General features: G+C 40.8%; 1 protein-coding gene across 2 annotated transcripts; it reads right to left on the bottom strand.

Moving 5' to 3' along the window:
• Window positions 1–499: 499 nt before the first annotated feature.
• Window positions 500–27,970, bottom strand: tet2 (tet methylcytosine dioxygenase 2). Of its 2 annotated transcripts, none has more exons than XM_080463536.1 (10): window positions 27,624–27,970; window positions 6,420–9,390; window positions 6,251–6,341; window positions 6,062–6,155; window positions 5,774–5,982; window positions 5,516–5,666; window positions 5,335–5,424; window positions 5,016–5,153; window positions 4,271–4,625; window positions 500–4,107 (listed from the first exon to the last, which is right to left on the bottom strand). In XM_080463536.1, exons 2-10 carry the CDS (start codon window positions 9,340–9,342, stop codon window positions 2,732–2,734), a joined length of 5,427 nt encoding a protein of 1,808 aa, XP_080319662.1. In that variant the 5' UTR covers window positions 9,343–9,390; window positions 27,624–27,970; the 3' UTR covers window positions 500–2,731. The 2 variants fall into 2 exon arrangements, with proteins under 2 accessions (XP_080319662.1, XP_080319663.1); XM_080463537.1 differs by having other exon boundaries at window positions 1,150–4,107; window positions 5,525–5,666.

Genomic DNA, 27,970 nt, shown 5'->3' with positions numbered 1-27,970 from the left:
AGCCTCAAAAAGTAACATGACAGCTGATTTGACCACGTTTCTTTTATTCAGAATTTTTTTTTTTTGTTTTCAAACCTTTTTAGTGTCTTAGCGGCAAGAAGACTTAAGTGTGTATGAACTGCTAGCTTACTCTTCGAGCTCCGCACGTGTAGTGCACTGTTACAGCCCAGAAAGTCATTCAAGTACAGTTGACTGACTCAGAAACACTCTGAAGCGTCTTCAAGTATGGCTATGCTTTAAACCCGCTATGTCTTTCTACGCCTTGGCTTCCTCAGTGACAACCTGCTACTGTAGCTGGGTCCTGTACAACAAAATTCAACATTTCCGTATGAAGATTTATTTTACAAAAGTTTAAAAAAACAAACAAAAAAAAACTAGAACATCTATGAGATAGCGTGACACTTTAAACTGTAAACACTGCTGTGACAGTTTTGTGTGATATTTACAAAAAAAGAAAAGAAAATTCCTGGATAATCTAACTCTTCTCGTCATTGTGATAACTGGAAAAGGCTGAAAGGGCTTTTTTTTTTTTTTTTTTTTTAAAGATATAACATGAGGAGCCATTGGTCAATGTGACAGAACAAAAAGGACCTACATTGACATTAAAGAATGAGTTATACTCCTGTGATACAAATTCTTGGTATGTACAATGTGACATAATTTATTATTTTTTTTAAACACATATACAATCTGTTTAAATAAAACATTTTCTAATTCTTTATTACATATTTTTTTTTTTTTTTCTGAAAAAGAAACGAAGTGCTTTCAGAAAATTAATATGTAGAAAAGTGGGGTGAGCTGTTACTATAACATGACTGTTATTCAATTATATATTTATTTATATATATCACAATAATTAAATCAAAATAAACAGGGAAGAAAACATTATACAATTGCTTAGTGGTTATAAATAAATTGTACTATACACAGGCACAAAGATGTGCAACTACGTTGATCACTGCCCTGATCTTTCCTCAAAACAAAGCAAATTGCTTTTACCTTGTCATTATCATTCCCTTTAGTCAGCTCAGTGCATATATGTTCAGATTACTTTTTTTAAAAGATGACCACCCTCCTACTCGTTAAAATATAAGTAGAAAAATTGCAGGAAATGATCTCCACACAAAATAATATTTTTTCTTTGTGAAGTGAACTCGACAAGAATTGTGTCTGGATTCAGGATGCAATGGCAAGTCCCTGAATGTGAAAAAAGACAAGATGAATACAGGCAATGAAGATGTACATAACATTAGTTGTCCCTGATTTTACAGTATTATCAAAGATTCAAGTTCAAGTAATACTTTCTAGAGAATTGATAAGAAAGTAAGAAATGAACTTTTAATGGGTTTTGGTGGCCTGAACTGTAACATTTTGAAATTAATATACAAAAAAAAAGAAAAAAAAGAAAGTCATTATCCTATTGCCAAACTAGTTTTTGAGGTATATGACTGGTTTGTACTGTACACTATTTAAAAGCCTTCTTGCTGCCCGAGGATTCTCACATTGTATGTTTCTAGTAGGTTGAATAGCACCTTATGAAATAAAATCAGTTGAAACCCGAAGAAATACAATGAAATAGCCTGTTAGCATTCTTTACAACTTAAAATCTAAAACAGTAATTTCAAAAAGGGAAATTAATTTACTATACAAATCTCACGTTTATCTTACAGTTAGATTACAATAATTAAAAGACCCCACAGCAAGCCAGCTGCCCTCCGTCACAGACACTGAGCTTACCCTGTTTCATGTTCCTCAGTGTATAAAAAGCACGTTTACGAAGCACCACAAACAAAACTACATGTAGTATTCACAATCCAGGTTTGTTCAATGAACCTGCAGGAAGAAACATTAAAAACAGTCGCTGACACCAAAGTAATCCTTGACAAAAAAAATCAAATAAAATACAACACAAACATAGGTTGTGTAGATTTTGTCAAAAGTCAAAATGCTAAAAATGCACCAACAGAATGGCTCAATTTACAGTATAAATGACGTAGGAAAGTAAAAGAAGCACCAACATGATGACCTATTGAAAAAATTGTTTTTGCGTGGATACAACAGTTGCAAGGTTTGCTCACACGACCCCATTAAAAGAAAAATCATTGATTGATGATTCCAAACTAATTACTGCTCTTGCAGAAATACATAATGATTCAAACTTTTTTTCTTTTCAAATATTTACTCGTTATAAAAAGTGCTTTAAGAAACACTGCTTTATCAAAAACCAATGTGATGCTGATGACATAACAGTTATATTTTCAATGTCCTGATGATAGAATGAATTGAATGTCATTCTTAGAGGGTATTGTTATAGTGTGAAGGCATTTGAATTAAAGTAAATGTTAAGAAGCACACACTTTAGCACCGTGAATGTTGTCACTTACAAAGTCAGTGTTATATGTTAAGATAACATCTCCAAAAAGTTTAGGAAAAATAAAGCCACCCCAAAAAATTTTTTTTGTTGTTTCCAGCTAAAATAGATCCTTATGTTGCAGACTGAAAGCACCAGAGTTTGTCTATTTTGCAAAAGTCACTTAAAAAGAAATACAGTACATCCCTAGTAGGATTAACGAGTAAAGCTTGATTGTTAAAAAAGTGAAGGGCCTAATGTGAAAGGTGATTCGTATCTCATCTGGTCAACACAAGGTCGATGTGAGGGCGATGGTGTCCGTTTTGGAACTGACTTATAGCACCTTCAAGGTCTTCCTAACGCGGATTTTTGTTTTCTTTTTTACACAAACTTACTGTAAGGCCCAGTGACCTTGGTAAAGGCGTACGGAGACGTATTGACGTATGTGTTTGTTGTGAATGACAGGGACCCTTCCATAAGTGTCTTAATAAAACGCTTGTAAGGAGGCTCCCCCATGGATTCTGATGGATCTGGATGCTCACGCTTTGCTCCCTTTTTGCTGCTCTTGCTAGGTGTCCCCTCACCACCATTCCTCTCTGCTTCTTCTTCTTTTTCTCGAGCCTTCTCTGCCATTTTGGCTTCCCACAATGCCAAACCATGCTTGGCTTCATTCAGGTTTTTATGCTGGTAGAAGACTAAGGAGATGCGTGTTGGGTGGTTGCGATCTGGATTTTTAAGGGGAGTTGTGGCATGCAGCTCCCGTTTAGCACACTCGATGAGGATGGAGCCGTGGCTAGGCGCCACTGCTACACCACCAATCTCAGGGTCCAAGAAGTTGTGCTCATTGTCTGACCACATCTCAGGCTTTTGTGGAGTGGTGGGAGTTTGCGGTGTTGGTGTTCCTGGCTCCTGTTTAATACTGGGACCCATGATGCCCCCGTTGGGCATTCCTAAACCTGGTTGTGTTTCAGGATTTAAACTCCCTCCTGAAAGAATCTGTCGGCAGGGTGCACCCATCTCTGTTTTGATTTGCATATGAAAAGGGTCTTGACCTGGGGCTAGGATTTGAGGACTGTGAGACAGGTATGGACTTGGGTATTGCCCAAACTGATTTCCTTTGCTCACAGCAGCTGCATACTCTAGGCCTCCATGGGCCGAGGGCGCTCTTGAGAGGGGGTCCATGAACTGGGGCTCTGAGGCTCTACTTGGACCATAATGGCCGTAGGGCCTCATGGGATGTACTGGTCTCATATTATTGGCATTGTAACCATTAAGCTGTAAACCTTGCTCACCATACCTTGGTGGATAATTGACCTCATAACGTTGATGAACACCATACTGCTGCTGTTCTGAGTAAAGTGCTGGCTGCTGTTGTCGATACATGTCCAGATGCTTTGGATTTGAAGCATAGTATGAATGATAGTTGTCTAGGGGCATGCCTCCATTGCACTGATAGCCTGGGTATGGACGATTTGACCCGTTCATGTAAGAGTTTGGTGCATGGAGTGGGGAAGAGTAAGGGCTGGCTGGTGTTGTTGGCTGATGAGGATACATGCTGCCTGGTTTGGAAGTGCTTGGAAAAGACCCGGGATGGTTAGGGAACCTAGTGAAAGCAACATTTGTTGAGCCGGGATAAGAAGGAAGGTGCTGTTGTTGTTGTTGTAGTTGCTGTAATTGGTGTAGTTGCTGAGGATGGGCGCCAAGTAGGTGTAATGGCTGACCTGACTGCAGGGCTGCTCCCATAGCACCTGCAGGTCCTAGAAAGCAAATCCACAAAAAAAAAGGTGTCAGTCACAAAGAAAACACATCTCCAGTCGAATTCAGTTTTATTGTGGAAGCATTTCATTTACAAAATAATTTTCAATATATGCATATTTACAGTTCAACTGGTGACTTGTATCTGATTAACTTTTACCTTACCTGCCACAAGAGTGCTTTGAGCAAAGTTCTCATAAGTGCCAGCTTTGGATTTGGCTAGGAGGGCCTTTTCTGCCTTTTCATTAGCACTTTCAAGCATGGCATTCTTGTTGGCAGCGGCTTTCTTCGCGTCCAGCTTCTTTTGCCGGCAGGACTTGGCGGGCTCTGCAAGCATGCGCACCTGGCGACGAAAGGCACTGAGGACTTGAATGGCCCCTGACTTCATTTTCTCCTGCTGACCCTCTTCACTGCCAAATTCATCAGTGTTGGAAGCCTTATAAAGAGGTAAGACGTGAAGCTGCTCATCCTCTGGTATCTTTCCAATCTCTCGGTTATCCTCCCTCGTTAATGTACACACCTGGCACAAAGACAAAAACAGAATGTGAAAAATGTCTTGCGAATGTTAAGTATATTTTCAATTCACGTATTTTGTTTTAAGGTTATAATAAATTATGCTTTCTCAGAGCAACTGAATCAGGCCACATTATCGTATGTCTTTTAAGACATTTCTCCCCTTATGCATGAAGTCCTGTTATCTTGATTAGTCATAAGACCATGTCCAGTTGACCTAGTTCAATAGCTTTGAGATGCCTACCAGGTCAGACGAAATATGCATAGATGCGTATGGGTGATATAGCTCGATGTGGAATTTGACTCAGTTTGTGCATCCCTTTCATACATGCAGTATGTCATGGTCAAAGAAATACAAGACCATTGGAAAAATGACTGTTTTGTGGGCCCTCCTTACCACAGTGCTGCCGCCTTGCATGTTGTGTAGATCGCGGTGAGCATGAGCACAGAAATCCATACAGGCAGTGACCCCAGAGAAGGGACGACCCTCCTTCAGGCCCAGACGACAATCTGGTGCCCTGTGTTCATGTTCTACCTGTAGTTCAGGAGCAACAAGAAGTATATGAGAGTAAGCTATTTAGGAGTTTAAAGCCAGGAAACTGTAACAATAGAAACAGTTTAAAAACGGGTAGTTGTTGATCTTTCCATATACCACTAATAACAACATGACTACATGTGGGATGGCATGCATTCTTTTCAGTAGTAGACAGTTTCACCTGGTTTCCATAAGCTTCAGGTGCCATTGTTTTATATAAGGGTGCCAGTATGGTTGCCAAATTTTGAAAGTTGCGTTCCATTCTTTCTTCCTGTTGAGCAAAACAAAGAGTATTTACTGAGCAGAACCAGCATGAAACTACAGCCACCATCATGCCAATGATATTTATAATCTAAAAGTACCTCTCTCACATCATCGCCGAGTAACTTGAATTTTCTTGGGATCTTGCTCCGGGCAAACTTGCAGCCATTGTAGTACATGCTCCATGAGCAGCCAAAGGAAAAGGAGGCCCCGCAGGCTTCGGGGTCTAAACCCTGACATGCACACGTCCTCCTGAAAGGGCAAGACAAAAAGTTAATGTGTTGTGGGTGCCCAACTAGTTTTGTAGATCAATAACTGTGACATGTTTTTATCCAGACTTCAGTGTTGCTATCACTTACTCTTCATTGAGAGCACAGCGTCTCTGGGTGAGGGCTCCATGCTTTGTCAGAGTTTCACTCAGCTGGAGGTAGAGGCTGTCAGCCAGACTATGTGGGATGCCTTCCCATACCAGGATTACAACGATGATACAAGCTGTCTCACATTTGTGACCAGTACGTTCCCGCACAAGCACCAGTAGCTTTTCTTCAACACTAGAACGACGAATCACCTGAAACATTATAAGTGTTTGAGAGAACTGTGATGGCAACTGACTTGGCTGCATCTCAAATGAACAAAAAAAGTCCTACCCATTTGGCTATGGGGCATCCTTGTGTACTTTTCCCTTCCTTGCCAGTGTATACAACTTTCTCAATCCTGATAGCATGTCCAGCAAGACCAGACCTTTAAAGCAGAATGGAGACAATAGTTAAAACGAGCATTTGAAATCAGAGTGAAACAGAATCTAGACAGTGAAATTAGGTCAATTTGTGGCTAACCTTTTCTCCATCGCCTCCCGAATACCAGCGACACTAGGTGCTGACCCCAAATGAGTATAGTACGGACCTTCATCCTTTTCACTGATTTGTTCTAAATGTCAAAAATCAAAAATGTTAACATGTTCTCTCCATCAAATCAATCATGTTTCAGAACAAATCTATTACTCACCAACACAGTGGCAGGATGCTATGTCATACTGTGTTTTCATAGGGGTATCCAAAAGATTTTTTATAGGGGTGTCCAGCAACTTCATAGGAGAATCCATAAAACTTTGCAAGAGTTGTTCTTTCTTAGGGGTGGTATCAGGTGTCTTTTTTAGAGCCACATTGTATGAAGCAGCTCCTAATGGTTCCCCTCCACCCACATCGAAATTGGTTGACAGAACTGTGACAGCCCCAGAAGATTCCACCTTCACTTTATTTGTTGGATTGATGGCAAGGGAGTTCTTTTCAAACACGGGGGAAAGTTGGTATTGCCTCAGACTTTGTTCCATTGATGCCAGAATGCTCCCGGGTTTCTTGCTTTGCTCACACAGGGAATGTTGATTTTCTTGTTTGACTTTTATTTCACCTAAGCCGGCCTCTCGCATGTATAACTGCTGCTCAGGTTCCTGTGAAGCAGATATCTCGAATCTGGGTTCATTTTCCATTTTCACTGTTCTCAGGATGTGTTTGTCGTCACTGGAGTTCTGAGGGGGATAAGGAATGCCCTGACGTTCCTGTTTTTGTAGGAGGTGCATACGCAGTGCTGCATGCCTCTGTAAGTCCGGGTGGGGACCAGCAGGTCCCAGAGGTAGCCGAGGTCCCCTTTGGAACTGATTGCAAGATGTCTTCAACTGTGGTTCAACTTTCGGATATATCTGCGTTGTCACCTGTTGGTTTAACACACCTTGTGGTAAGTGAGGCTGTGCCTGTGTAGAGGTCTGAGGAAAGTCCACATGGTTGGGCTGGTGGCAGTGGTTGTTGGGCTGCTGTAGTTGAAATGGCTTGAGGTTAGTGCCGCTTGTGTTTGGTGGATATTGCCGATGATGTTGTGGTCGGATTTCTGTTGCGTCATTGTAACCGAAGGTTGCATGGTCATTGTGCTGGATGTGTTGGTTGTTGGGTTGAGCAGAATTGTTTCTAAGAGACTGATTAGATGGAAGCTGGTGCTGACTTGGCTGAGGTTGACTATGTGGTCTGTAATTCGGAGACTTGAGTTGCTGTGTTTCAAATTGTGGTGGGTGGGAAAGTGGACGCTGAAGTTGGCAGTGCTGTTGTTGTTGTGGTTTCTGTGTTAACAGTCTACTCTGTATGTCACTGTTTTCACTTAAGTGCTTGGACTGCAACTGGGAGTGGTAGTGGCTGTCTGCTTGTTGATTTGGAGGGAAAGTATGCTGTTCAGGTACTTTTTGGGATAGAGGGAGATGCATTTGAGATCCTTTAGGATCTGATTGCTGCCACTCAGGGGCAGTGTTGTGCTGGGTTGGAACACAGTGCGTTTGAGGTGATTGACAATCCTGCTGTTTCTTCTGGAAGCTGTTAGACCCCTGGCTGCTCCCTGTGAAAACTCTCTGTGTCTGGAATCTTTGCACTGGGTTAGGATCAGACATCTGGCTGTGAGCTTGAAGGTTACCTGTATGCTGTTCTGGCTGAAGTGTAGCAGGGAAGCCCCTCCACATGTCCTGCTCTTGTGCCTGAGATGATGAGCCACGAGTGGGCTGCTGTGAAGAATTCAGCTCTATCCAGCCTCTCTGGTCGGGGGTAGAACATGACATGTTGGATCTCTGTTGAGACATATTCTCTGTCCCATTTTCTTGCCTAATGTGATGCGGCTGTTGGAGGCTGGGCCCCATGGGTCTAGTACTGTCAGCTCTATGTGGGTTCCCAGGATTTTCTTGACCGTTCTGGGCTTGAATCCCATACTGCAGTCCCCTGTCACTGCCATGGTGGGGATGTTGCCCAGGTCCAGCGTTTTCATTTTGTCCCATTTTCCGTAGCCCAGAGTTGGAAAAACATCCATATCCACTCGGCTCTGTTGTTTGTGTGGGATTACCATGATCCAGAAGAGAGCTGTGGTCAAACTCGGGATGAGATTTCACATATATAGCTTGCGGATTTGTGTCATCTTGATAACACTGAGCACCATTTGGATGTTGTGAGCTGTTGGCATTGTTTTTAGGTGGAATTATGCCAGATAACTGCCCAAGAGCCAACTCCTGACCAGTGTAGGACGTTGGCTGCTGCTGATGCTGTTGCTGCTGGTGGTCTGCTCCAAAATTATTGGAGTATCCATTCACTACATAGTTGACAGAACTGTAATCATTGCCTCTTTCAGCATTCCCAGATGCAGCGGACTGTTGTTGCTGTGAGTCTGGCATCTGTGCTGAATTGGGCAATCCTGAGGTTAAAGGAGGGAGTTGAGCACCTTCACTGGACACCTTATTGGTCAGTGAATCATTAACAGTATCTAACTGTGACATAGATGTTTGTGGTGCAATCGACACCTGCTCAGGATAATACTGAGACAAAGTTTTCTCTAAAAGATCACCTGGAGTGCTTTCTATGGTTGAAGAAGGTGATACAGCACCGTTCGGAACTTGCTTATTTCGTGGTAGGCAAAAAATATCTCCATTCGGAAAATTGCAGTTCCTCTTATCTAACGAAATCTCTGTCTGTGGGGATTCACATTCGAATTCAGCTGTTTTTGTCATCTCAGGGAAGTTGTCCACCAAAGCAGAGGTCATGTTGTCATTTTCTTGGTTCTCTGAATCAAACTTAATTTTCTTTGGCTGATGGGCCAATAAAGATTGTTCACTAAATGCATGCTTCAATTCTCCATTCATCAAATCTCCATTCAGCATGTAGGGTGCTTGATCGAACAGCCTTTGTCCTGATCCAGGGTTGTTATAGTTGTCCCTGTGCCTCTTCATGGAGTTCCCGCCCGTGTCGGGCTTATAATGATTCCAGTTCGTATCCCCAGTAATTTGCAGAGATTCTTCCTCTGAAGACTGGCCTCCATTCTGGCGTTTGTGAGAGATGTTGTGAGATGTGCCGAATTGTGCTAATATCAGACTTTCTTCCGTCTCATGCCTAGTCTGTTCTGTTTCCATCTGGCCTGCTCAGAGTCCATACAACGGGCTGCCCTCTGTCCGTCCGTCCTGTGAGACAGATAATGGGAGAAAAATATTTGGTTAAAATATTTCCAGAATATATCTGTCGTGCATCGAGTAGCTAAAACAATATTTTAACAGACTCCAGTCATGCTGAAATATTCTTTCCTCTCCAAAATGTATTTAATGTCATCACAGCCTTCATGCTTTACTAATTTATTCAGGGGAAGTTGCACAAGTGTGAAAGAAATGCATAACCACAAGAAAACTAATATGTCCCTCATGTAGAAGAAACTGCCTGCTTGTAGAGCTCAGGCCACATAACAGCACACATCACAAAAAACCTATATATTATTTAAACAAATAGGAAAGTGATCATTACTTATATTACAGAATATTGAAATTTGACTGAAAAAATCTTTTATTGTTAGAATCCACCCCACCGTTTTTATTTTAGTGGAATAAACACTCTTGTTGTGGGATAACAGGAAGAATGAGGTAAAGACTGCTCTGTGAGACTTTGAGCTAAGCTGAATATTTACTTGAGATACTGCCTTTTAAGTACTTTAACCTCATTTAGTCAAAGTCAATTGTACTCTGCACTGCTGAAAAATATCTCATATGAGCACTCTTGAACTGAAGGCCTTGATATAAATATAACTTTAACGAGGGGGTGGCTTGCAGAGTAATGTGTATACATTTGCCAATGGATCACTATCAGCTTGCAAAACAACTGTGTCATAGAATCAGATTTATTTTGACCTCACTTCTCCATCATCTCGCATTACAAAGCAGAGAGAGGGTCAAACGTTAGCCAAGAGAAGAGAATATAGAGGACTAAGAGTCACCAATGTGACTCAAAATTTTAACAAAAAGTGAGTTTAAATTTTATTTTGTAGTCGTATTACATTTTCAGATCTGTTTTGCGTGGACATATATTGTTGATAACCATCAAAATGAAAACTGGTACAACTTATAAACAACTCATCATTGGCAGAAAGTGCATAGGAAAACCATCAGACCAAGCAGTTCTGCAGATGCAACAAAAAGTAAAATGTGTTAGACATATGGCAATGGTTTGATGTTCATTTTAATTCACTGAACTGGAGCAACGCATTCATTTGGGAAGGGATCATCCATTCATAGTCCTTTGGAATTATGGGAGCCAAATGCTTGACAAGAAATAATACCAGCAAAAAAAAAGAAAGAAAGAAACTGTTGTAAGTATTTCCTGGAAAACAAGCAAATGCCTCAATATATAACTGCTTAAAGATTCTAGTCCTCCACATGAATGTTCATATGGAGTGGTTGCAATAAGAGGTATTACTAGAAAAACTAAGACTATATTTCTCAAGATGGTGTGTCTGTCATTTCATCTCTGAGGAAATAAAAACTATTGACCAAAACGTCACTGGCTGATTGAAGGCAGTGGGATACAAGGTTAATGCCCCAGATGGTAGATGGGAGGAGGAGCTGGCTGCTCTTCAGCTGTTCATTCAAAGTGTGGCTCTCAGTCACAATGTAATGTAAAACATGCAAATTCAATTCTCAGGTCTGAGGTCTTTGTTGTGAGTGTTCAACACAAGCAGTGTGGACTTTTTGTCATGAACTTTACAGAGTTCACAATCCCAACAAACATCGTTCCAAAGAATTACTTTAGTTAATGTTTTCTTTCAACTCAGCTATTCAAAGACATGCTGTTAACCTCTTAGGGAATAATCAAATCCAAATTTGTTATTGAGTTTAGTTTTGGCTTTTTATTGTGCACTAAGCAGAACTTTTGTAAATATCACTTCTGTTATTTTGTTTTGTTTAGGTTTTTTTTACAATGTCATTGAAATGAATTGAGTGTCACAGGTGAGTTGTAGTGTTGATACATAAACTGTAGGTGTAGGGAAAAAAAAAAGTCATCTCAGAAAGTAAAGAAGAAGCTGTATGGATGACATGTAGGTGGGGGTAAGTTGCAGACAGAGCTGATGGTTTCATTCTGCTTTCCTTGAACTTGCTCCTTGCCAGCAATAAATAGATTCCAGCGATTCCAGTAGGACATTGATTTCTGCATGCCGCCCACCGTTATTAATGCATGTCACATCCGCAGCATCTGCAAAGCCATTGCAGTGCATGACTACAAAGAGCTGCAGTCTAATCCATCATAATTATGACCAACTCTCTTGCAGATGCCAAAGTAATGAGTTGTGTATGAGCACCAAGAGGGGCTCACTTTCAGTGCTCAAGTGAAATAGTGTGGGACATTAAATCTGGTTGGTAAAACGGTGAAACTAATTGTCCTGATTTTGTAGTATAGTTAAGATTATAGCGAGATTTATCACAGTTATAACTTGCAGACGTCTCTGTTTTCGGTCCATACTTGCTTCTGACTCTTCTCTCCTACTAAAAGATGGAAAACACCTCAGTATGGATTTCCCATGCTTAGCGATGTAGTCGGCCATCTTTTCAAAAGGGTTGAAGGAGCTTTTCATGAGCATCATTTTTTTTCTCCATGCGCCGACAAAAGATTTGTTCACTTGAACCGAGGAGGCGTTTTGAAGTTTTGTTGACCTACATACAAGTCTGTCACAGCTCCTCTGCCACCATTTATGCCAAATATTAAATTCAAAGTGCTTGCTTTTGTTTGGCACATTTACGACCCTTTAATTAATAAATAACTATTCTATTATTATTATTATTATTATTATTATTATTAAGGAGTGTGTGCGTGTGTTATTACCACTTAAATCCCAATAGTTAAACAAAACCACAGTTAGTGTTCACTCTCACTTGTCAATTTCTTAAAAAAAAACAAAAAAAAATAGCATTGTGGTTGAATGCTTTTTTGTTGATGTTTGATAGTGAAAAGTGGTATTTAGGAAAGATGATCTTATATTTTGTATCGGCTGTATTGAACTTTGAGCTACAAGGCATGAAGAATATTTTGTCTGAAAAACTAAAAGCTTGAGCCCAGGATCACCGTGGCAAATAGCACCAGCCTATTAGAATATTCTCAATATTCAACAGTGAAATAAGTCTCACGAATAAAGGTGATCCAAACACACAATGTGTTTTGAACAAACATGTTCATTTTCTGTGGTCACAATTGCCAGGTTCTATTGGTTAAGATAAAGAATATTCAACAATATCATAGCATACAAACTTTGAGAACATAATTGGTTCCAGCTTTAGAAGCCGGTCTGTTAATGTAAACCTATAGGTTCTCTATAGGCACTGACTGCTGTTTGTGGGAACAGAAGGGGGTGAGGGGGGGCGGGGAGCTAAATATTTGAGGTACTATGGCATGTTTCATTTGGCATAATTGTGTTCCATCACTGGTCCTGATTATCACATCTGGATCTTGTTAAAGCTACTTATGATGCTGGTATAACAGCTGTTCTCTTAAAATGACTTACTTCACCCCAAGCTTGATGACCTTTAAAAATGCTTGTGTGTATATAGGATATGCCTTTAAACGCATGTAGATTCGGGGGTGGGGGGTGGGGGGTGGGGCGGTCCATGCTTCATTTTGTTTCTCATGAGCATGTGCCGGGGCCACTGCTTAATGTGGGATGGAGGACCTCAGACCCAGAGGGCAACAACACAGAAAACTTGCTCGCCTTTGGTTGTGACACGTGTGGGGGCAAGCGGGAGGAGCTGATGTGAGGATGACCTAAATGACCCGGGGGGGCCAAATCTGGTCTTAGCAGATCAGTAGTGCATTGTGAGGCTAATCCACGGAAGGCTTTATAAACAAATAATTACATTTTTAGATCGAGTCTGTTGTCCACTGGTCTCCAATGAGGCTGAGACACAACGTGAATGATGTGTCTTAAAAAAAAAAGAGAGAAAAAAAATCAAGCAAATGCATTTCAAATCAGTTGTGGTTGAGAAAGAATGCAAAAAGTCTGCTCGATAAGCAGGAAGTTAAAGTAGTACAGCAGGAAAGTGGTCAGAATGACATTTATTGGTATTTATGGTCTTTATTTCGCAAGAGTGGAAGAAACATTCTTCTATAGTCAGAAGGTTATTAGAACATATTTGTGAAAAAGGTGATAGAGATGATTTATAGGAACTCGGTAGTATAACTTTACTAAAGAATCTCCAGACAGGATGAAGCATGTTACGAACTGTGAGCGCTACATACTGTATACTTATTCCACATTATTTTTACTTTTTTTTACAAAGAAGCTGCTGTTGACAGCCTGGTGCTAAACTGCGTTTTATTCTGTACAACACTAATATATGTATTCCAAAACAGTAGTTAAATTCAAAAAGTACATTTCCTGATCGATACAAGTTGTGTTTCTTTCCATCTTTTGGGGCTTCAAATTGCAAATCAGCGAAAGCAGCAATCTCAAGCACAGTTTTATGTTCATAAGAATAAGAATGGCGATGCCAACTTTTAGATAAAAACGATGCATCAATTTGTCCTATTCACTATGAATTGGCACCAGGTGGTTCATGATTTCCCATTTAGCTCACTCAAGATGATCAGGGACCACTAAAGAGCCCCACATCTAATAGCGACCGAAATCTTCAATAGGGAAGCAGCATTCCTCAACCACTTTCAATTGCTTTTGGAAAAGTTTTCTCTTTTATTAAGTAATTCTTGCAAGTCTAAAAATACTATGTTCTTCCACACCGGTCCAAGACACCCAGAGTTACTAACTACAGCAACTAGTAAAGTGGACTATTGCAATTGCAGCTAAGTTGCCCGTGTGGACCGACGCAGCGGGAAACTGTCACTGCCGGCCGGTTGACATAATGATCTGCTTTCTCTGTGTCAATCACCCTCGCAGGACATTATCAGGCCTCCAGACCTCCAAAGTTAGAGCGCTAAATCTCCCACTAACGAGCCAAGCTGTTACAAGGGTGTCTGGATGCTCTCACCGTTGTCCCAGCACAGCAGCCAGCTGCCTTTTAGCAGGTGGAAGCAGCACAACAATATCAAGACAAAGACAGCTCTGAAGTGAACTGCCAGGGAAAAATGAGCCTCCAATGTGTCTTTTTATCTGCACTGGATGAAGCACAGACAAATTGCATTCAAAATAGCTTGACGGAAACGTATTTCTGTTGCAATCCTGTGTCATCTAAAGCACGGAGACGTGTCTTAACTTCAAGAAAACATTAGTCCTCGACAAAAAGGGAATAAGGAATGAGAGGCATCTCGCACCCTTCATGCGTCATTAGAGTTTGTTGTTTGAAATATATTTTGTCAGAGGAATCTCCTTCTTATTCAGCCAAATATAAGTTATGTTTGTGAAATGCAACTACTAATGAATAGTTTTTAAAGTGAGCATGATGATCTATGATGAACTTCTGTAGTTCTGTAGACTCTTTTTCGCACATTTGTTTTATACGTGTATGTATGTGTGGAACACTATCAAATATTGCCTAATTAAACAAAAACTGTTATCACCTTTTCAATTGTTGGTGCACTGCATTGTCAAGAAATGAAGACAATTTAAAGCAGTTGATTTACACAATCATGCCTAAATTGTGAAAGATCCTAATCAATAACGTTGCCATGAAGTTTCTCTACACAAATATTAAAAGGTGGAAAAATGATATATACTTTTTTTTAAGCTCCTCGTTATATAAGGAGCATCCTCCAAAACATAACAATGAAGTAAGGGAGTGAATGCTACTTCCCGACCCCATGTGACTGCCCCTTTGTTTTTCTAGCCATACATGGAGTTCTGTAAATCAGTAACAAAGTCAAGAGGTGAACACTGATGCTAAGCTGCTTTCAGTGCAGCTCCACTCCTATGGGACACTCCAGGGTTTACAAAGGACCGTGCGGAGCCAAGCAGCTTGTCACAGTTGGATACACCCACACTCACAAAAAAAAAAAAAAAAAAAAAAATCTTTGCAAACCCAGAACAAAGCCAGAGATCCCAGCTGTGTGTGCGTCTGTCTAAGCTCTGTACAAACATACAAACACACACACACGCACGCACACACACACCAGCTATGCATCGGTGTAGATCCAAATTTGATTGTGCTTTTGGATATTTGAAATATTGGCTGCATCCTGTTAATTATTTATCTGATGTGGTTTACAGGGAGATCTATTTTTTGCTCCGGAAGTGGAGCACTCAACTAAGCCATAGGCGCTGTGTGGCTTTCCTGCTGGAACTTATAATGCTTTGATCTATTTTCGTTTTTTCTCTCTAGTAGTTGATGTCCACCAGGGAACTTATCCCTCTGTTTCAGTTTATGATATGACTCAACTTACTTGGCATGAACTGAACTCTCAACAAAGCTCTCCTTCCCCTCCAGGAGTTCATTTCTTTGTCTCTCGCTACACTCTTGTTTGGCTTCCCTCCTTCTCCCACAGCCTCACCTCTGCTCTGTAATTACACTTCAGGTTCATCTCTACTTGAGTCTGTCACTCATTTTCTCCCTCCTGTTCAGGCTATTATTTAACCTCTGCTTTCATGAGCCGTGAGCCTGGCTAAACAGTCACTGTCTAAGATTACTGTTTCTGTACCCATGCTGTAATCAATGAATAGTCACTGGCTTTAGTCCTTTTGAAGTTTGGGCTGAGAATGGATCATTGAACACTGTCGTGAACATTTTGGAGAGGTATCCTTTTTTGTATCGGGACAGAACAAACTAAATTTCACTATCACTTATTAGATGGATTTTTAGCTTCTATTTAAGTATTGGGTTCTCTTTCAGTAGATTTGCCAGACCTTTTCTGGAAAAAAACACTAACAAAAACATATCAACCCATAATTATACTCGGTGAAGTCTTGGCATAATATCGCACAGAGGTGCTGTTTGTACACCAACATTCACTGGAGCTTACAAGAGCATTTTCATTCGCAATACCAACACAAACAGGAATAAAAGCCTTTGAATGGATGCAAGACTAGAGGGATTTTTACAGCAGGAACTATAAGGGAGTTCACAGGCATGAATGGTTCATAAGAAATGAGTGTGGTAATTGTAGAAAAGCTGTTCAGTGCAGTAAACATAGAACTATAATTTTACAATAAAGTGTTCTTCCATCAGCAGGGGTTTTCCTTTTACCAAACACAAGAGTACAATACCTTTTTGTCCATCAACCTGCCATAGATGGGTTTGTCTCGCCACTCAAATTTAAATTACAGGTGTTGTGGATATTGGGCCCTATTTCTCTCAGTGCTTTTGTTCACAGCACAAGTGTAACAGTGTTTAATACACAGGACTCACACTGTGTTTTTGTTATTGGCAAAAAAGAGCTAGTGAAATATGAGAACTGCCATAGTAGATGGAGTCTGTTTGGCGTGACTTGGCAGCACTATGTGACATCCACCACCACCAACAGCTGCTGGAAGACTCAGCTCTCTGTGCTTTCAAGTTGAAATGTAGGCAGCCACGCTGAGGAGAAATAGAAATGTGGACCAGATCTGTAAATCAAACACACGCACACTCACCAAGCAACCTCAGTGTTTTTTTAGAATTGCCCCAAGAGTAATCTCAAGTGTACATTTCCTTTTCTTTGCTGGAAAGGCCCCATTTATATTTTCCTGTTTAAAAGATAAGAACGTACGGCATGAACCCAGTCCGGAGACTATAAATTTTCAGTTATTAGAAAATCAAAACCCAAACGCATTGGGGACTAAGTCATAAGCAACTGTCTGGCTCATCATTGTAACTAGCTGTTAATTAGCTTTTATAACGTCGGACTATAAAGAGTTTTTTGGTTTGTTTTGCCATTCATGGGAATACCACACATCCACAAGCGGTGAGCACCCACTTATTGCTAATGGTGTGGGGGTTCAATTACCTTGTTCAAGGGAACTCGCCAGTCAAAAGAAGTTGTGACCTTTTGGTGTCAGGTTCACGTCGTACCCTCTAAGCCACAGCTGTATGTGTTCTCATACTGACACAGAAACACTAACCCTGATGGGTTTTTCAACATGAGTGTTAACAATTGATGTGTCGAATATCAATACTGGATTTGACCCATCATATATATATTTTTGTTTTTTCTCGGCGCTGTTGTCATTTGGATACGAGAGCTGCAGTTTTGCTTCCTCTGTGCAAACCACAAGTATTTGCGATGCCTTCAAAATAAAAACTATTGAAAGTACAGAGATGCGGCACACACTGAAATCGTTCTTTGATCGATTGTTTACTGTGACTTTCATATGGTTACCTTGACTTGATTTGGTTTAAGTGAATTTTTTTTTTTGAAAAGTCAAAACATTACACAAAAATATATATTCAGAGTATTAAACTAAGCTTTACTGTCAATCCAGTTTAAATGGATGTGATTTTTCATTTAAAACATACTGTAAAATACACAAAGTGTTTGTGTTTGTGTAATCTGACACTTAGAAAAGTCGCAAAAGGCCAAACACATCAATAAATCCGGATGTTGAAAGTGAGAACATTTTGTTCGACCAGTTTCCACATTATTAACAGTCAAGTTTTACGTAAGAAAGACAAAAGCGCTGCCGTGTATGATTCTTTACTTGAGTTAGATGGACCAGACTGCGCACAGCTGTGCTAGGAGTGAAACCTCATCCTTAGCAACCCTTTACTGGCGTAATTAGGTCAGATGACTTGCATTCTGCAATGTCTTAAATCCCTCCTTTAAAAATAGTGCTGAACCTGCTGTGCCACAAACCCAGTGACCTCCCAACATTTCCACAACTCCACATACCAGCTGATAATGTAAACATCAAAATCCATCCTAAAGGTCTCTAATGTCTGTCTCTTTATCACTGGGACTGACTAATGCTCATAGTTTCCACGACCGGAGCATTACCTTGATGGGTTATGTCTCAAATTTTTGGTAACACATCAGTAAGGAGGCCGGACCGGCTATGTTGACAAAGATAGGAGAGCTCCATGTGCACACATTTCAGCTGATTTAAAACAAAGTTTCAGTATTTTTGGGTGATGTTTGTGACACTAGTTTGAATTATGACAATCCATAATGTACAGCTTGTGTATGCAATGACTTCACTGCACAGCACGCGCGGTGGAAAGTTGGACTGGGACCTCTGGAAAAGTCCGCGCACATAAAGTCATAAAGCACAATGTGAAGTAACGCTCCGGCAGCATGTGTTGTTGGTGATGGTCAAATGCTCGTCAGGCACGGTGGGACAGATGCTCATTCATGTTCTGCATCTCACTGAGGCTCCTTGTCAGGCACCTCACACTTGTGATTTATGTCACATGGCATACTCATGCAGTGAGTACAGTGCACCTCACATGTTTCTCACTCTGAACATATGACACTCTCTGGCTAAATAACAAAAGCCTTCTGTGTCCGCATTCTCACATTTGCATGTTATTCAGATCAGTGTGACAATTTTACTTCACTTGCGCATGATTCATGTAGCAACATACCCAGTAATTATTATCAAAGTTTACTTTGGTCAGAAGTAGAAGCTCTTTCTTCCCTTGTTAGATCAAAGCCACACATTATTTCCTTACCCTTCTCACCAGCCAGGAAATTATTTAGCTTGTGAAACTACAACTTGCTTTTTCCATATCTGTCGTTGTGGAGATTAAAAACACTGAGCTACTTGTAAATTGTGGAGCTGAAGTAGCGACGGTAGGCAGACTGTGTTACAACACACTTCATTGAGTCAGGCTGGCTTCCTCACTGTCCAGCATAAGTAACTATATGAATTATTTGTAATGATATGCGTGTGATATGTGATGTTGCTCTTGATAGAAAAAAAGTTATTGTTTTCAACAAATAACGGTCATGAAATATAACTCATACTATATGTGATCAGCCATCTCCATCAACCTTGTAGCCGGTGCATCGGTCTTGTGTTTTTTTTTTGTTTTGTGTTTTTTTTTTTTCTGGTACAAAGCTTCTGTCTTTCATTATGTGGAAATCTTTTGCATTGCTCTGTGCAGAAATGCAGATACGTGTGAAGGTTATTACCAGGAATGCGGAGACTTGAGGTTGAGAGTTACTTATGTGACACATGTTGGTCCCATTAATAACAACAAAGGTTGCTGCCAGACTTTATGCATGGGGGTGGGGGTCTTGCGTGACACTGCTGAAATCCAGGTCTAGCTTTTTTTTTTTTTTTTTTGTTCCTGTCAGATACAGTTGAACAGTGACCTGTTTATGTTTTCTGTGGATTATTCAGACGCACCACATGGCAGCTTGGAGCAACAAATCTTCTGACCTTTCACCCTGCAATGGTTGATCGAATCAATCTGCAGGTAAAAGTTAGTTTGCTGAGTAATTCTCTCCTGATGGACAAATTGCTCACTCTTCCATCACATTTCAAACATTTCACATCCATATGAAGTTTTTATTTCTGTTTCTTGATTTATTTTGCTCGGATCCGAGGAGAAAGATTACTAGATTACAGCAGAGACAGAGAGAACACATAAACGTCTGTTAGCAATTTCCCCAGAGAGCCTCTTCCCCCTCCATATGAAGAAAGGACCTCTACAATCTACGCTGTTCTTCAAGTCTAATGCAAAACAGATGTGGCTAACTTGAGGAGATTCTCATTGCAGCCTTTGGGCTCCCATTACTTTTTTTTCTCCTATTGTTGTCTCTGACTCTATTATTACTCCAATCTGATTGACAACTTGAAAACACTTTAGTTTATCTGTTGGACTCAAATTGACAAGTTTTAGTAATTATCAATACATTACATTTATAGTGTTGAAAGTGGGGCCATTTTCAATTCACATTGTTGACAAAGTGCATGAAAAGGGATGTTTTGCGAGCAGCATGTACCGGAGCATTGATCATATGGGTGACTGAGGTTGAATATGACTGTTTTTACGAAATGCAGCGTATTAACTACTAAAACCTCTGACGCATTAAGTGACTAACTTAAGTGTCGATTGAACACACAGGCAATACAGGAAGAGATGTGGGAGTTAAAAGCATTACAAACAAAAACCATACAAAAATGCGTACAGCCAACTTCATAACCAATGTGATGGGCAGATTCAGACGTTTCAAGGCAGCATCCATGTACGTAACATTCACACATTCAAAACAACAAGATGTTTTCAGGTCGAAGTTTTTGAGTCACTGACTTGTGCCTGGTTGTTAATGCCTGGTTGCCTAATCTTCCTGGGTGGGGCTTAGCTGACTCACGATACAGTTCGTATTGCTGATACAACTAGCTTAAACCTACAATTCCAATTTTAATGTTACTGATGATAAATATGCAATCAATTACACAATGAAATTTGAAATGAACAAAACTTACGTTTTGACTTAGCAGGACTTACGTTGAAATGCCTCATGCGACTCGATAAGCCGATGCATGTGAAACCCCAACAGTCAAGTTGAGAGATGAGACACTGTTCGAAACTGTTTAAAGATTAGACGGCCATGACTAACTCAACACCTTTAGTCGTAGGGAATAAACACCACCCTAAATAATTTCTCATACAACCTGTTCCACAAGAATTCCGGTTAACCTTTACATGCTCGCGCGTGCTTTTTGCAAAACCAGTTTGTCTTCGAACTCATTTGGAAAGCTCAATGAGAGACGAGCCGGGACATATTGCCTGGAACGTCTGGTACGAGGTTGATCAGATCATACATCAGCTGTGTTAATCATCTCCCTTCCCTTCAAACATTAACAACATTTTTGAGCAGTTGAACATTAGCCCTCATCACAAAACTTATTTTGAATCAGTAAAAACCTCGAACGACAGCCAACCTAGCGTGAGCAAAGTTTACACAGATTCTATACTGGGTTTTTTTTGCCTTCAAGCTGCATCACATGGAGACTCTAATGGGTTACTGAGCATACAAACCCACTAACCTGCCCCCCCCCCCCCCAACACAGTCTACACAATGCTGCACTTTTCCTTCTGAACTACAGATCCTCTTTCCCCTGCAACCCTTTGTCTATGTATCAGTCAATATATCTGACTAACTTGATGAACTGTGTGCATAGCAAAGTTAATTTCTTTCTGAGCGCACAGTAGTCATGGCGACCATCTTATGAGCGCTTCAAAGCCCATCTGGTCTAAACATTACCCCAGCTCGGCTGACTGCAGAATAGGCTGCTATGCTGTTGTGCGCATATGTGCTTTATGTATCGATTCTGCCTGTAGTCCGAAAGAGCCACATGTCCAATAACATAACATTTGGACTTGATACCTTTATTATGGCGAGTTTGGAAAAGTGTAAGTGATGTTGAAATAAACTTCTTCTTTCATTTTACTACCCTCTCTGTGAAAATATGTCATGAGATTAGAAGAAAAAAAAGAAGAAAAAAAACCACCCACAAAGGCCAGTGATGTACCAACTGATTTCCATTCAATTGAGCTTTTTGTCTGGACATGTGATTAGCTTACAGGCATATACTGTAGATTTATCAAGTATTTCCTTTCTGTTTGTAACATCCAAATCCAAGGCAGCTTCCAATTAAACAGGAAGAGGGGGGTAGAGTGTAAACAGAGCAAGGGGAAACACTATTATAGAAGGAGAGGTATAACAATGTGAACAAACCGTGGCAGTAAAGGGCTTTGGAATGGACTGGATACCCAGGCAGATTTCAGAATCATGGAGGACTGCAGGGTGACAGGGTACACTGTATAGAATGGTGATTTAAAAGTAGGCTTGGCAACTCGCACTGTCTCTCTTCTTGGTTGAAACATGAAGCCAAAAATATGACATAGAAGTAACCACAATATTTGTAATAAGAAATATATGCTGTGTGCTCTTGAATCATTTGGAAAGCGAATGCAGTGATATTCTTTCCCTCATTGGTTTCCGAGCAGCCTGACCTAAGCCACTGTTGCTAAGCTCCCGCTTTCCCTCCACTGAGTGGGAGACACGTGACTCTCATTGAATAGAAATCACAAATCCTTCTGAGTGAGAGATATTTGTGTGATGCATTACTTTGGTTTCCAGGTTGTATGAATCATACAGGCATCTCTCACACCTCTGGAATTGACTAGTTGGTAGAGCCAATTGAAACAATGAATAAACGGTTGTCCAACGTGGCCCGTGTGGCTTCATTGCAATGTATGCGAGTCAAATATGACTCGATTAGTTGTTTGTCACAGTTTGTATAGCACATGCAAAATTAGAATTTCTCATTTTTCGCCTGACTCAGCCAGCGACGACGATGTCAAAGTTTTGCTTAAATGCAATTTTTATTCATTCAGACCAAGAGCCATAATAAGACTTTCACAAAGTTTTGGAAAACAAACACATATATAAATGCAACCTGCTCCGGTTGGTGATTGAGATCTACTCTTCAGTAACACAGCAGCTGCTTCACTTACACATTCTCTAATGAAATCTAATATTAAGCTACTCAATGCTCTCTGGAGTAGTAAGTGATGTCATTCACAAGCCTTTAGTAGGGTTATGCTTTTGAGTGACAATCAAGACCAGCTGTCTCTCTCTGTGCTCTTTATTTAGACAATAGGGGGCCTTGAGGCCTGCCATCTTCTGTGACAGTCCAAAGCAGCAAAACAGTTCATATCTGACAGCCATTTCAGAAGAGGGCAAACAGCAGTCAGAGGTAGTTGTTTGGCTCATTGTAGCCCTCCTTTGGGCTGTTGTCTTGTGACAGGGCTTTGTACGTTGCAATTGCTTTGGCATTTACGCAGACTTTTTTCAAGGTATTGATCTGGGTAAGCCATGTTTTGACCGGCTACATTGTAACTTTGGAAGATTCGACTCTTTAAAAAAAAAAAAATCTTGATTGTGATCGATTTAACCAAAACTTCAACGACTCCTTTCCCCCTGGGAAGTGTAAAGTTAAAAAATTGAAGGGTCAGACTTTAGCATGAGGTTCGATCACATTTGAGTATATTTACAACCTTTGTGCAAGTTCACCACCTTGTTACACATTTATTGGAGAATCCACATCTTGTGTGGAAGAGTCAGAGGTGGCCTAGAGCCTAGACAAGTGGACTTTGGATCTGAAGTTTGCAAGTTTGACTCCCACAGCTGACCAGTCACCACTGTGGGTCCCTGAGCAAGACCCTTGAATAAAGTATGATTATTTTATTTATTCATTTTTAGTAAAGGACCAATTGTGAAACTAAGAAATATTTATTTTCTCAGTTTTTTTTAAATGCTTAAACAAGTTTGCCTCCTAATTCGATTTTTTTCTCACATATCACCATTTTTATTTCTAGGATTCATACATTTACACTGTGTTCTAATCAAATCCGGTTTTCGCATCTAATGCAATAGCTATCTATATTGTGGATTAAACCTAGTCATTACTATATATGGGTGGTGGTTTGTGATTCATGCATTAGGTGGCATTTATACAACCAAGTACACATGGCAAATTTATCCTTGCTTAGGCCAAAACCGGTGACTCTTCAAGATGTTTTCGGAATTAAGAAGAGGTAAGAAAACTGAATTCTATCTTCTGCATAAAATGGCATAGGGAAAGGCCTGCTCACTGTCACCCCAACTATCCAAGGATGGCCGTCGTTCTGAACGCGATTCATCAATTCTTTTTACAGTCGTAGCTCCTCGTCGCGGAACGAGCGATAATAGCATCCGAGGCGCCTGTCCAAGCGTAGGAGGAGCAGCCTAGCTAGAAGCGGGAGGAGATGCTATTCGCTTTGGGACGATTACGTAACATCTCACTTGCCTCTCTCTCTCGAATGCCAGGATAGTGTTTGTAAACAGAACGGCCATGTGCGTGTGCTCACGTGGAGGAAGCTTTTGAGTTGCTGCCCTCGCTGTCTCACCCCCGAGCTAAACCCTGACATCGATACATGCTCAGAGGGCCAGCAACACTCGCTGCAGCACTGACGCTTCAGCCGTTCAAACGGCGCCTCGTCACTGTCACGAAATAATTACACCTCACGTCAGTGATCAACCCGCGGCATCGCAGTGAAAGAAGGCCGCACATCATATTTGGGTATTTGCAGAGTATGTGGTTCAGCAGTTACAGCGAACGTTTGATATCAGACTTATAAACACATGATTTTGCCTTTCCAATACAAGCAATGATTGACAAACCATTCCCAGTTCACACCTGTACAAGTCTCTCTAATAAGGTTGGGCCTGTAAGGAATGCAAATAGTCTTGTTAGTATTGAGAGCTGGTTTGGCCACTTTTGTAACCGACAGATCTTTGTGATTAGGCTCCAGTTGATAAAGGTGCACTATGTTTGTACATTGTGTTCGTTAACCAGTCAAAAGGCTCATTGATACGTTTACTAGGCTTTAGAATTGATCCGTCAATAAAACCTGGATAAATGTTGACTGAATCGTCAACATTTGTACAAATATCATTCCCAGATGAGAGAATGAACCCTACCTTTGTCTTTTGAACCCTATAAGGATACATCTATATACAATACATCTAATGACAATTTATTCATTTAAAAAAAGGCTTTTGTTTAGAACGTGTTCAAGTTTGCTGTAGAAATAAAATTCTTACTGCTTTGCACTAGACCACAGTGTCTGGAGAAGTGCATTCATGTATGTACAAATATTACAGTGCAGCAATTCCATTTCAGAGGGCCCAGAAAATGGCTTGCTGCTGCTCTTTTGCTCTCCATAGAAAAACAACCCCCAATAGCAGACAAGAGGGAAATCAATATTGCAGAAATCAATACAACACTCAGTCTCGCCATTTTGTCTTAGAAAAGCAGTTGAGCTATATGACCAGCTAGCAGGTAGTGCAATGTAAAATGTCTAACCTGCTACTGGGCCTGTTTCTGTGTCAGTGGTGCAGAAGACTCTGGGTGGAAAAATGATATGTGGGCAGGGCAGAGGAAGGTCAGAGGTGAGGGCTTGGGTAAGGGCTTTGGTATTGTGAGTGGACAGCATTGTTGAGGAACGCTATGGCAACTGGACATTCTTCCCAAAGGTGATATTGTCTTTGCCCTGGGAGTGACATAAAGAGGACTTAAGGCCATGACGATGCAGCAATCCAACCGCACGGCTTTATCTGTAGGTGTAGATAGATGAGAGAAGCAATGTGGATGTGATTGATCTCTATGGCCCTTCCCCCCTCTCTGCCTGAAGCGCCACCAAAGCTCTGTTTTCAGCTGCTGATGTAACAGCAGCCCTGCACAAACTCATAAAAACATTTTTAGTCAGATTTTCAGGTTTTTTATTTAATTTAATACTTTAGGATGGAGGTCAGGATTAGCATTTGTAAATCCTGTGTATAGTGCATCTGAACACAAAGGGATACAAAGTAAACAAGCCCAATGTGACAGTGATTAATAATGCACTTTCATTAGCATCAGTGAACTGGGTTAGACACCCCCCCCCCCGAACAGCACAGTGTATTTAGTCTTTCTCATGACATTTTCACACAAGGCACAGTGTACATTGTCTTGACATGAATGTGCCTAAAAGCTCATTATGCACCCCCCCCCCCAAAAAAAAACATTGATCACCTGATCTCACACAGTCACAACAAACTTTAGGAATCCTCTGGAGAAAAACCTTTGCTTAAGCACTGGTGTTGACACTGCACAGTCAATGACCATGGCTGCCATATCAAAACACGGCCGTGCCATTGCATCAGGCGCTGCTCATGGTTTGTAAATTTAGAACTACCACCATGACTAAAATTGATTTTCTACACATGCAGATACTACAAGCAGATATTTTTGTACAACAGAGCACGTTGAGGGGTGTGTAGACCCTGCAGATACCAAAAGGGGGGGGGGGGGGGGGGGGGGGGGGGGGGCGAAAGAAAAACCTAACAATTACTCAATTCAGAAGGCACTGTTTTCTGTTAAAGAATAGTGTTTCACTTTGTTCGTCTTCAGCTGTTCACATAAAGCTGGTCATTTGACCAACAGCTGACTTTTTTTTTGATTCCTCTTTTGTTCATTCACATCAGGTAGCTCTTCACTAACAGTCACGTGGCTTTGATCAAAAGTAAAGCCAAAGCTATACTTTGCACCCTGTACATTATTAAGATACAATACCAACTTAATAGCCAGCCAGCTTCCAAGTTCCTCATGCTTTTACTTCTCTCTGGGCCTGAGGCTTAACATTACATTTGTCATCAGATTACACAAACCTTTGAGAGAACTGTTTCTTGTGAATGAGCATTTTAGATGTTAATCACTTAGTAGCACTAAATGATTTCAGGAAAAGGCTAACAAGACCTGATGTGCGATAACACATTACGCTAACTCCTCGACAAATAATTACAATTCACACATTCATCTTTGAGTTGTCAGTAATCTCTTGGCCAATAGCTGTTTCCCAAGGATTGCACAAGACTGGTTGTGACATTAAGCAAATAATGATCAATTGTTTCATCTTACACAGCAATGCTAAGTTACTATTAGTAGTTTTGTCAACTTTTATGAGCAACAAGATGTTTGTTTGCTGCTCCATAGTAACGACCCCCCCCCCCCCCCCCCTCCAATGGTGTCAAGTTAAAAAAAGAAAGAAAAATCGGCTCCAGAATTGCCACTCTTGTGCCCCCAGTTAATGGTGCAGTAGGATTGAGTTTCATTTCGTTCAGAGCTTTCTGACCTTGCCTGCCTTCCCTACGCACAACACCACAATTCTCTTGTCTTGTGCTTCTCCTTGGGATTTGCCTTTGTGTCTGCTTGTCATTCAGTGGTGAAAGCAATGAAAGCTGATTCACAGAGATACACAAAGCCAGAAGCTATTTCAGCTCCACTGCTGTGCAGTCACTATGCACTTACTGCTGGACATGTCCTGGTTGGACTTTTACTCGCCTATAGATAGTCCTACTGAAGCCTACTAAACAGCAAACACATACATAACATTGTGAATGAAATCGAGAGGCTACAACAGGTAACACTTCCTGTATTGAAGCTTCTTGAATCAAGAAAAGAGTGTCCTTTAATGCCTTTTAATAACACATAATTGCTTAAAATGTATTCCATTGTTACAAAAGTCACTCCTTCAACAACATTACACACTCAATCACATTTTCTGTATGTGTCTGGTAAAGAAATGCAAGGTTGACATGGTGAGGAAGAGAGCACTGCACAGGCATTTAAATTGTGCCTAAAGGAAAAACTCCTGAACAAGCGGTCTAAGTACACCGTTTTCTACAACGTATTCAGCAGCAGCAAGAATCATGTCTGAAGACGGGACACACAAGAAAACACAAATCCTTTTCTTTACGTTTCAGCTAGTTTAAAAAAAAAAAGAAAAAAAAAAGGGATAGAGAGAAAATCGTCAGCCATGTTGGAGTAGCTTTATCTAATATCCCCTCCTTATTATGTTGGCTCTTGCTTTTTACGGTGGGGACATCTGCTATGCTTCACCTGACGATAAAACCACCACACATGCACTCAAGGTTAAAGTGGAAAGGGACAAACAGAGTATTAACACACCGAGCAAATCCTTACCTTCTTTTTACGTCCCTCCACTTTGTAGAAATTCCAACAAACCGTGTAGATCTCCTCTTTAACAAATCCTAAAGGGCAGCCATCTTGCCTCCTTCTGTTCTTCTATGAAACAGACTATCCTCCACATCAATATTCATGGAAACCAGTCTGACGTCGGCTCTCATCATCAGGAGAAGCCCGGGTGTCGCTGTTTGCCAGCCCTGAGCAGCACATTCATGTGTGACTCCTGTGAAAGACACAGTGGCACACAAGATGCTGCCGGCTCGGAGGGAAGAGCCTGGTTTCGGTGGCAAACTCGAATAATCACAAAATCACTTTCCTGCGGATTCCTTCCCACACAAAGAGTC

Source organism: Lipophrys pholis (assembly GCF_963383615.2).
Source record: "Lipophrys pholis genome assembly, chromosome: 5".
Classification (NCBI taxonomy): Eukaryota; Metazoa; Chordata; class Actinopteri; order Blenniiformes; family Blenniidae; genus Lipophrys; species Lipophrys pholis.
The sequence above is the reverse complement of the archived record's forward strand: the minus strand, read 5'-3'. Positions and strand labels throughout refer to the sequence as shown.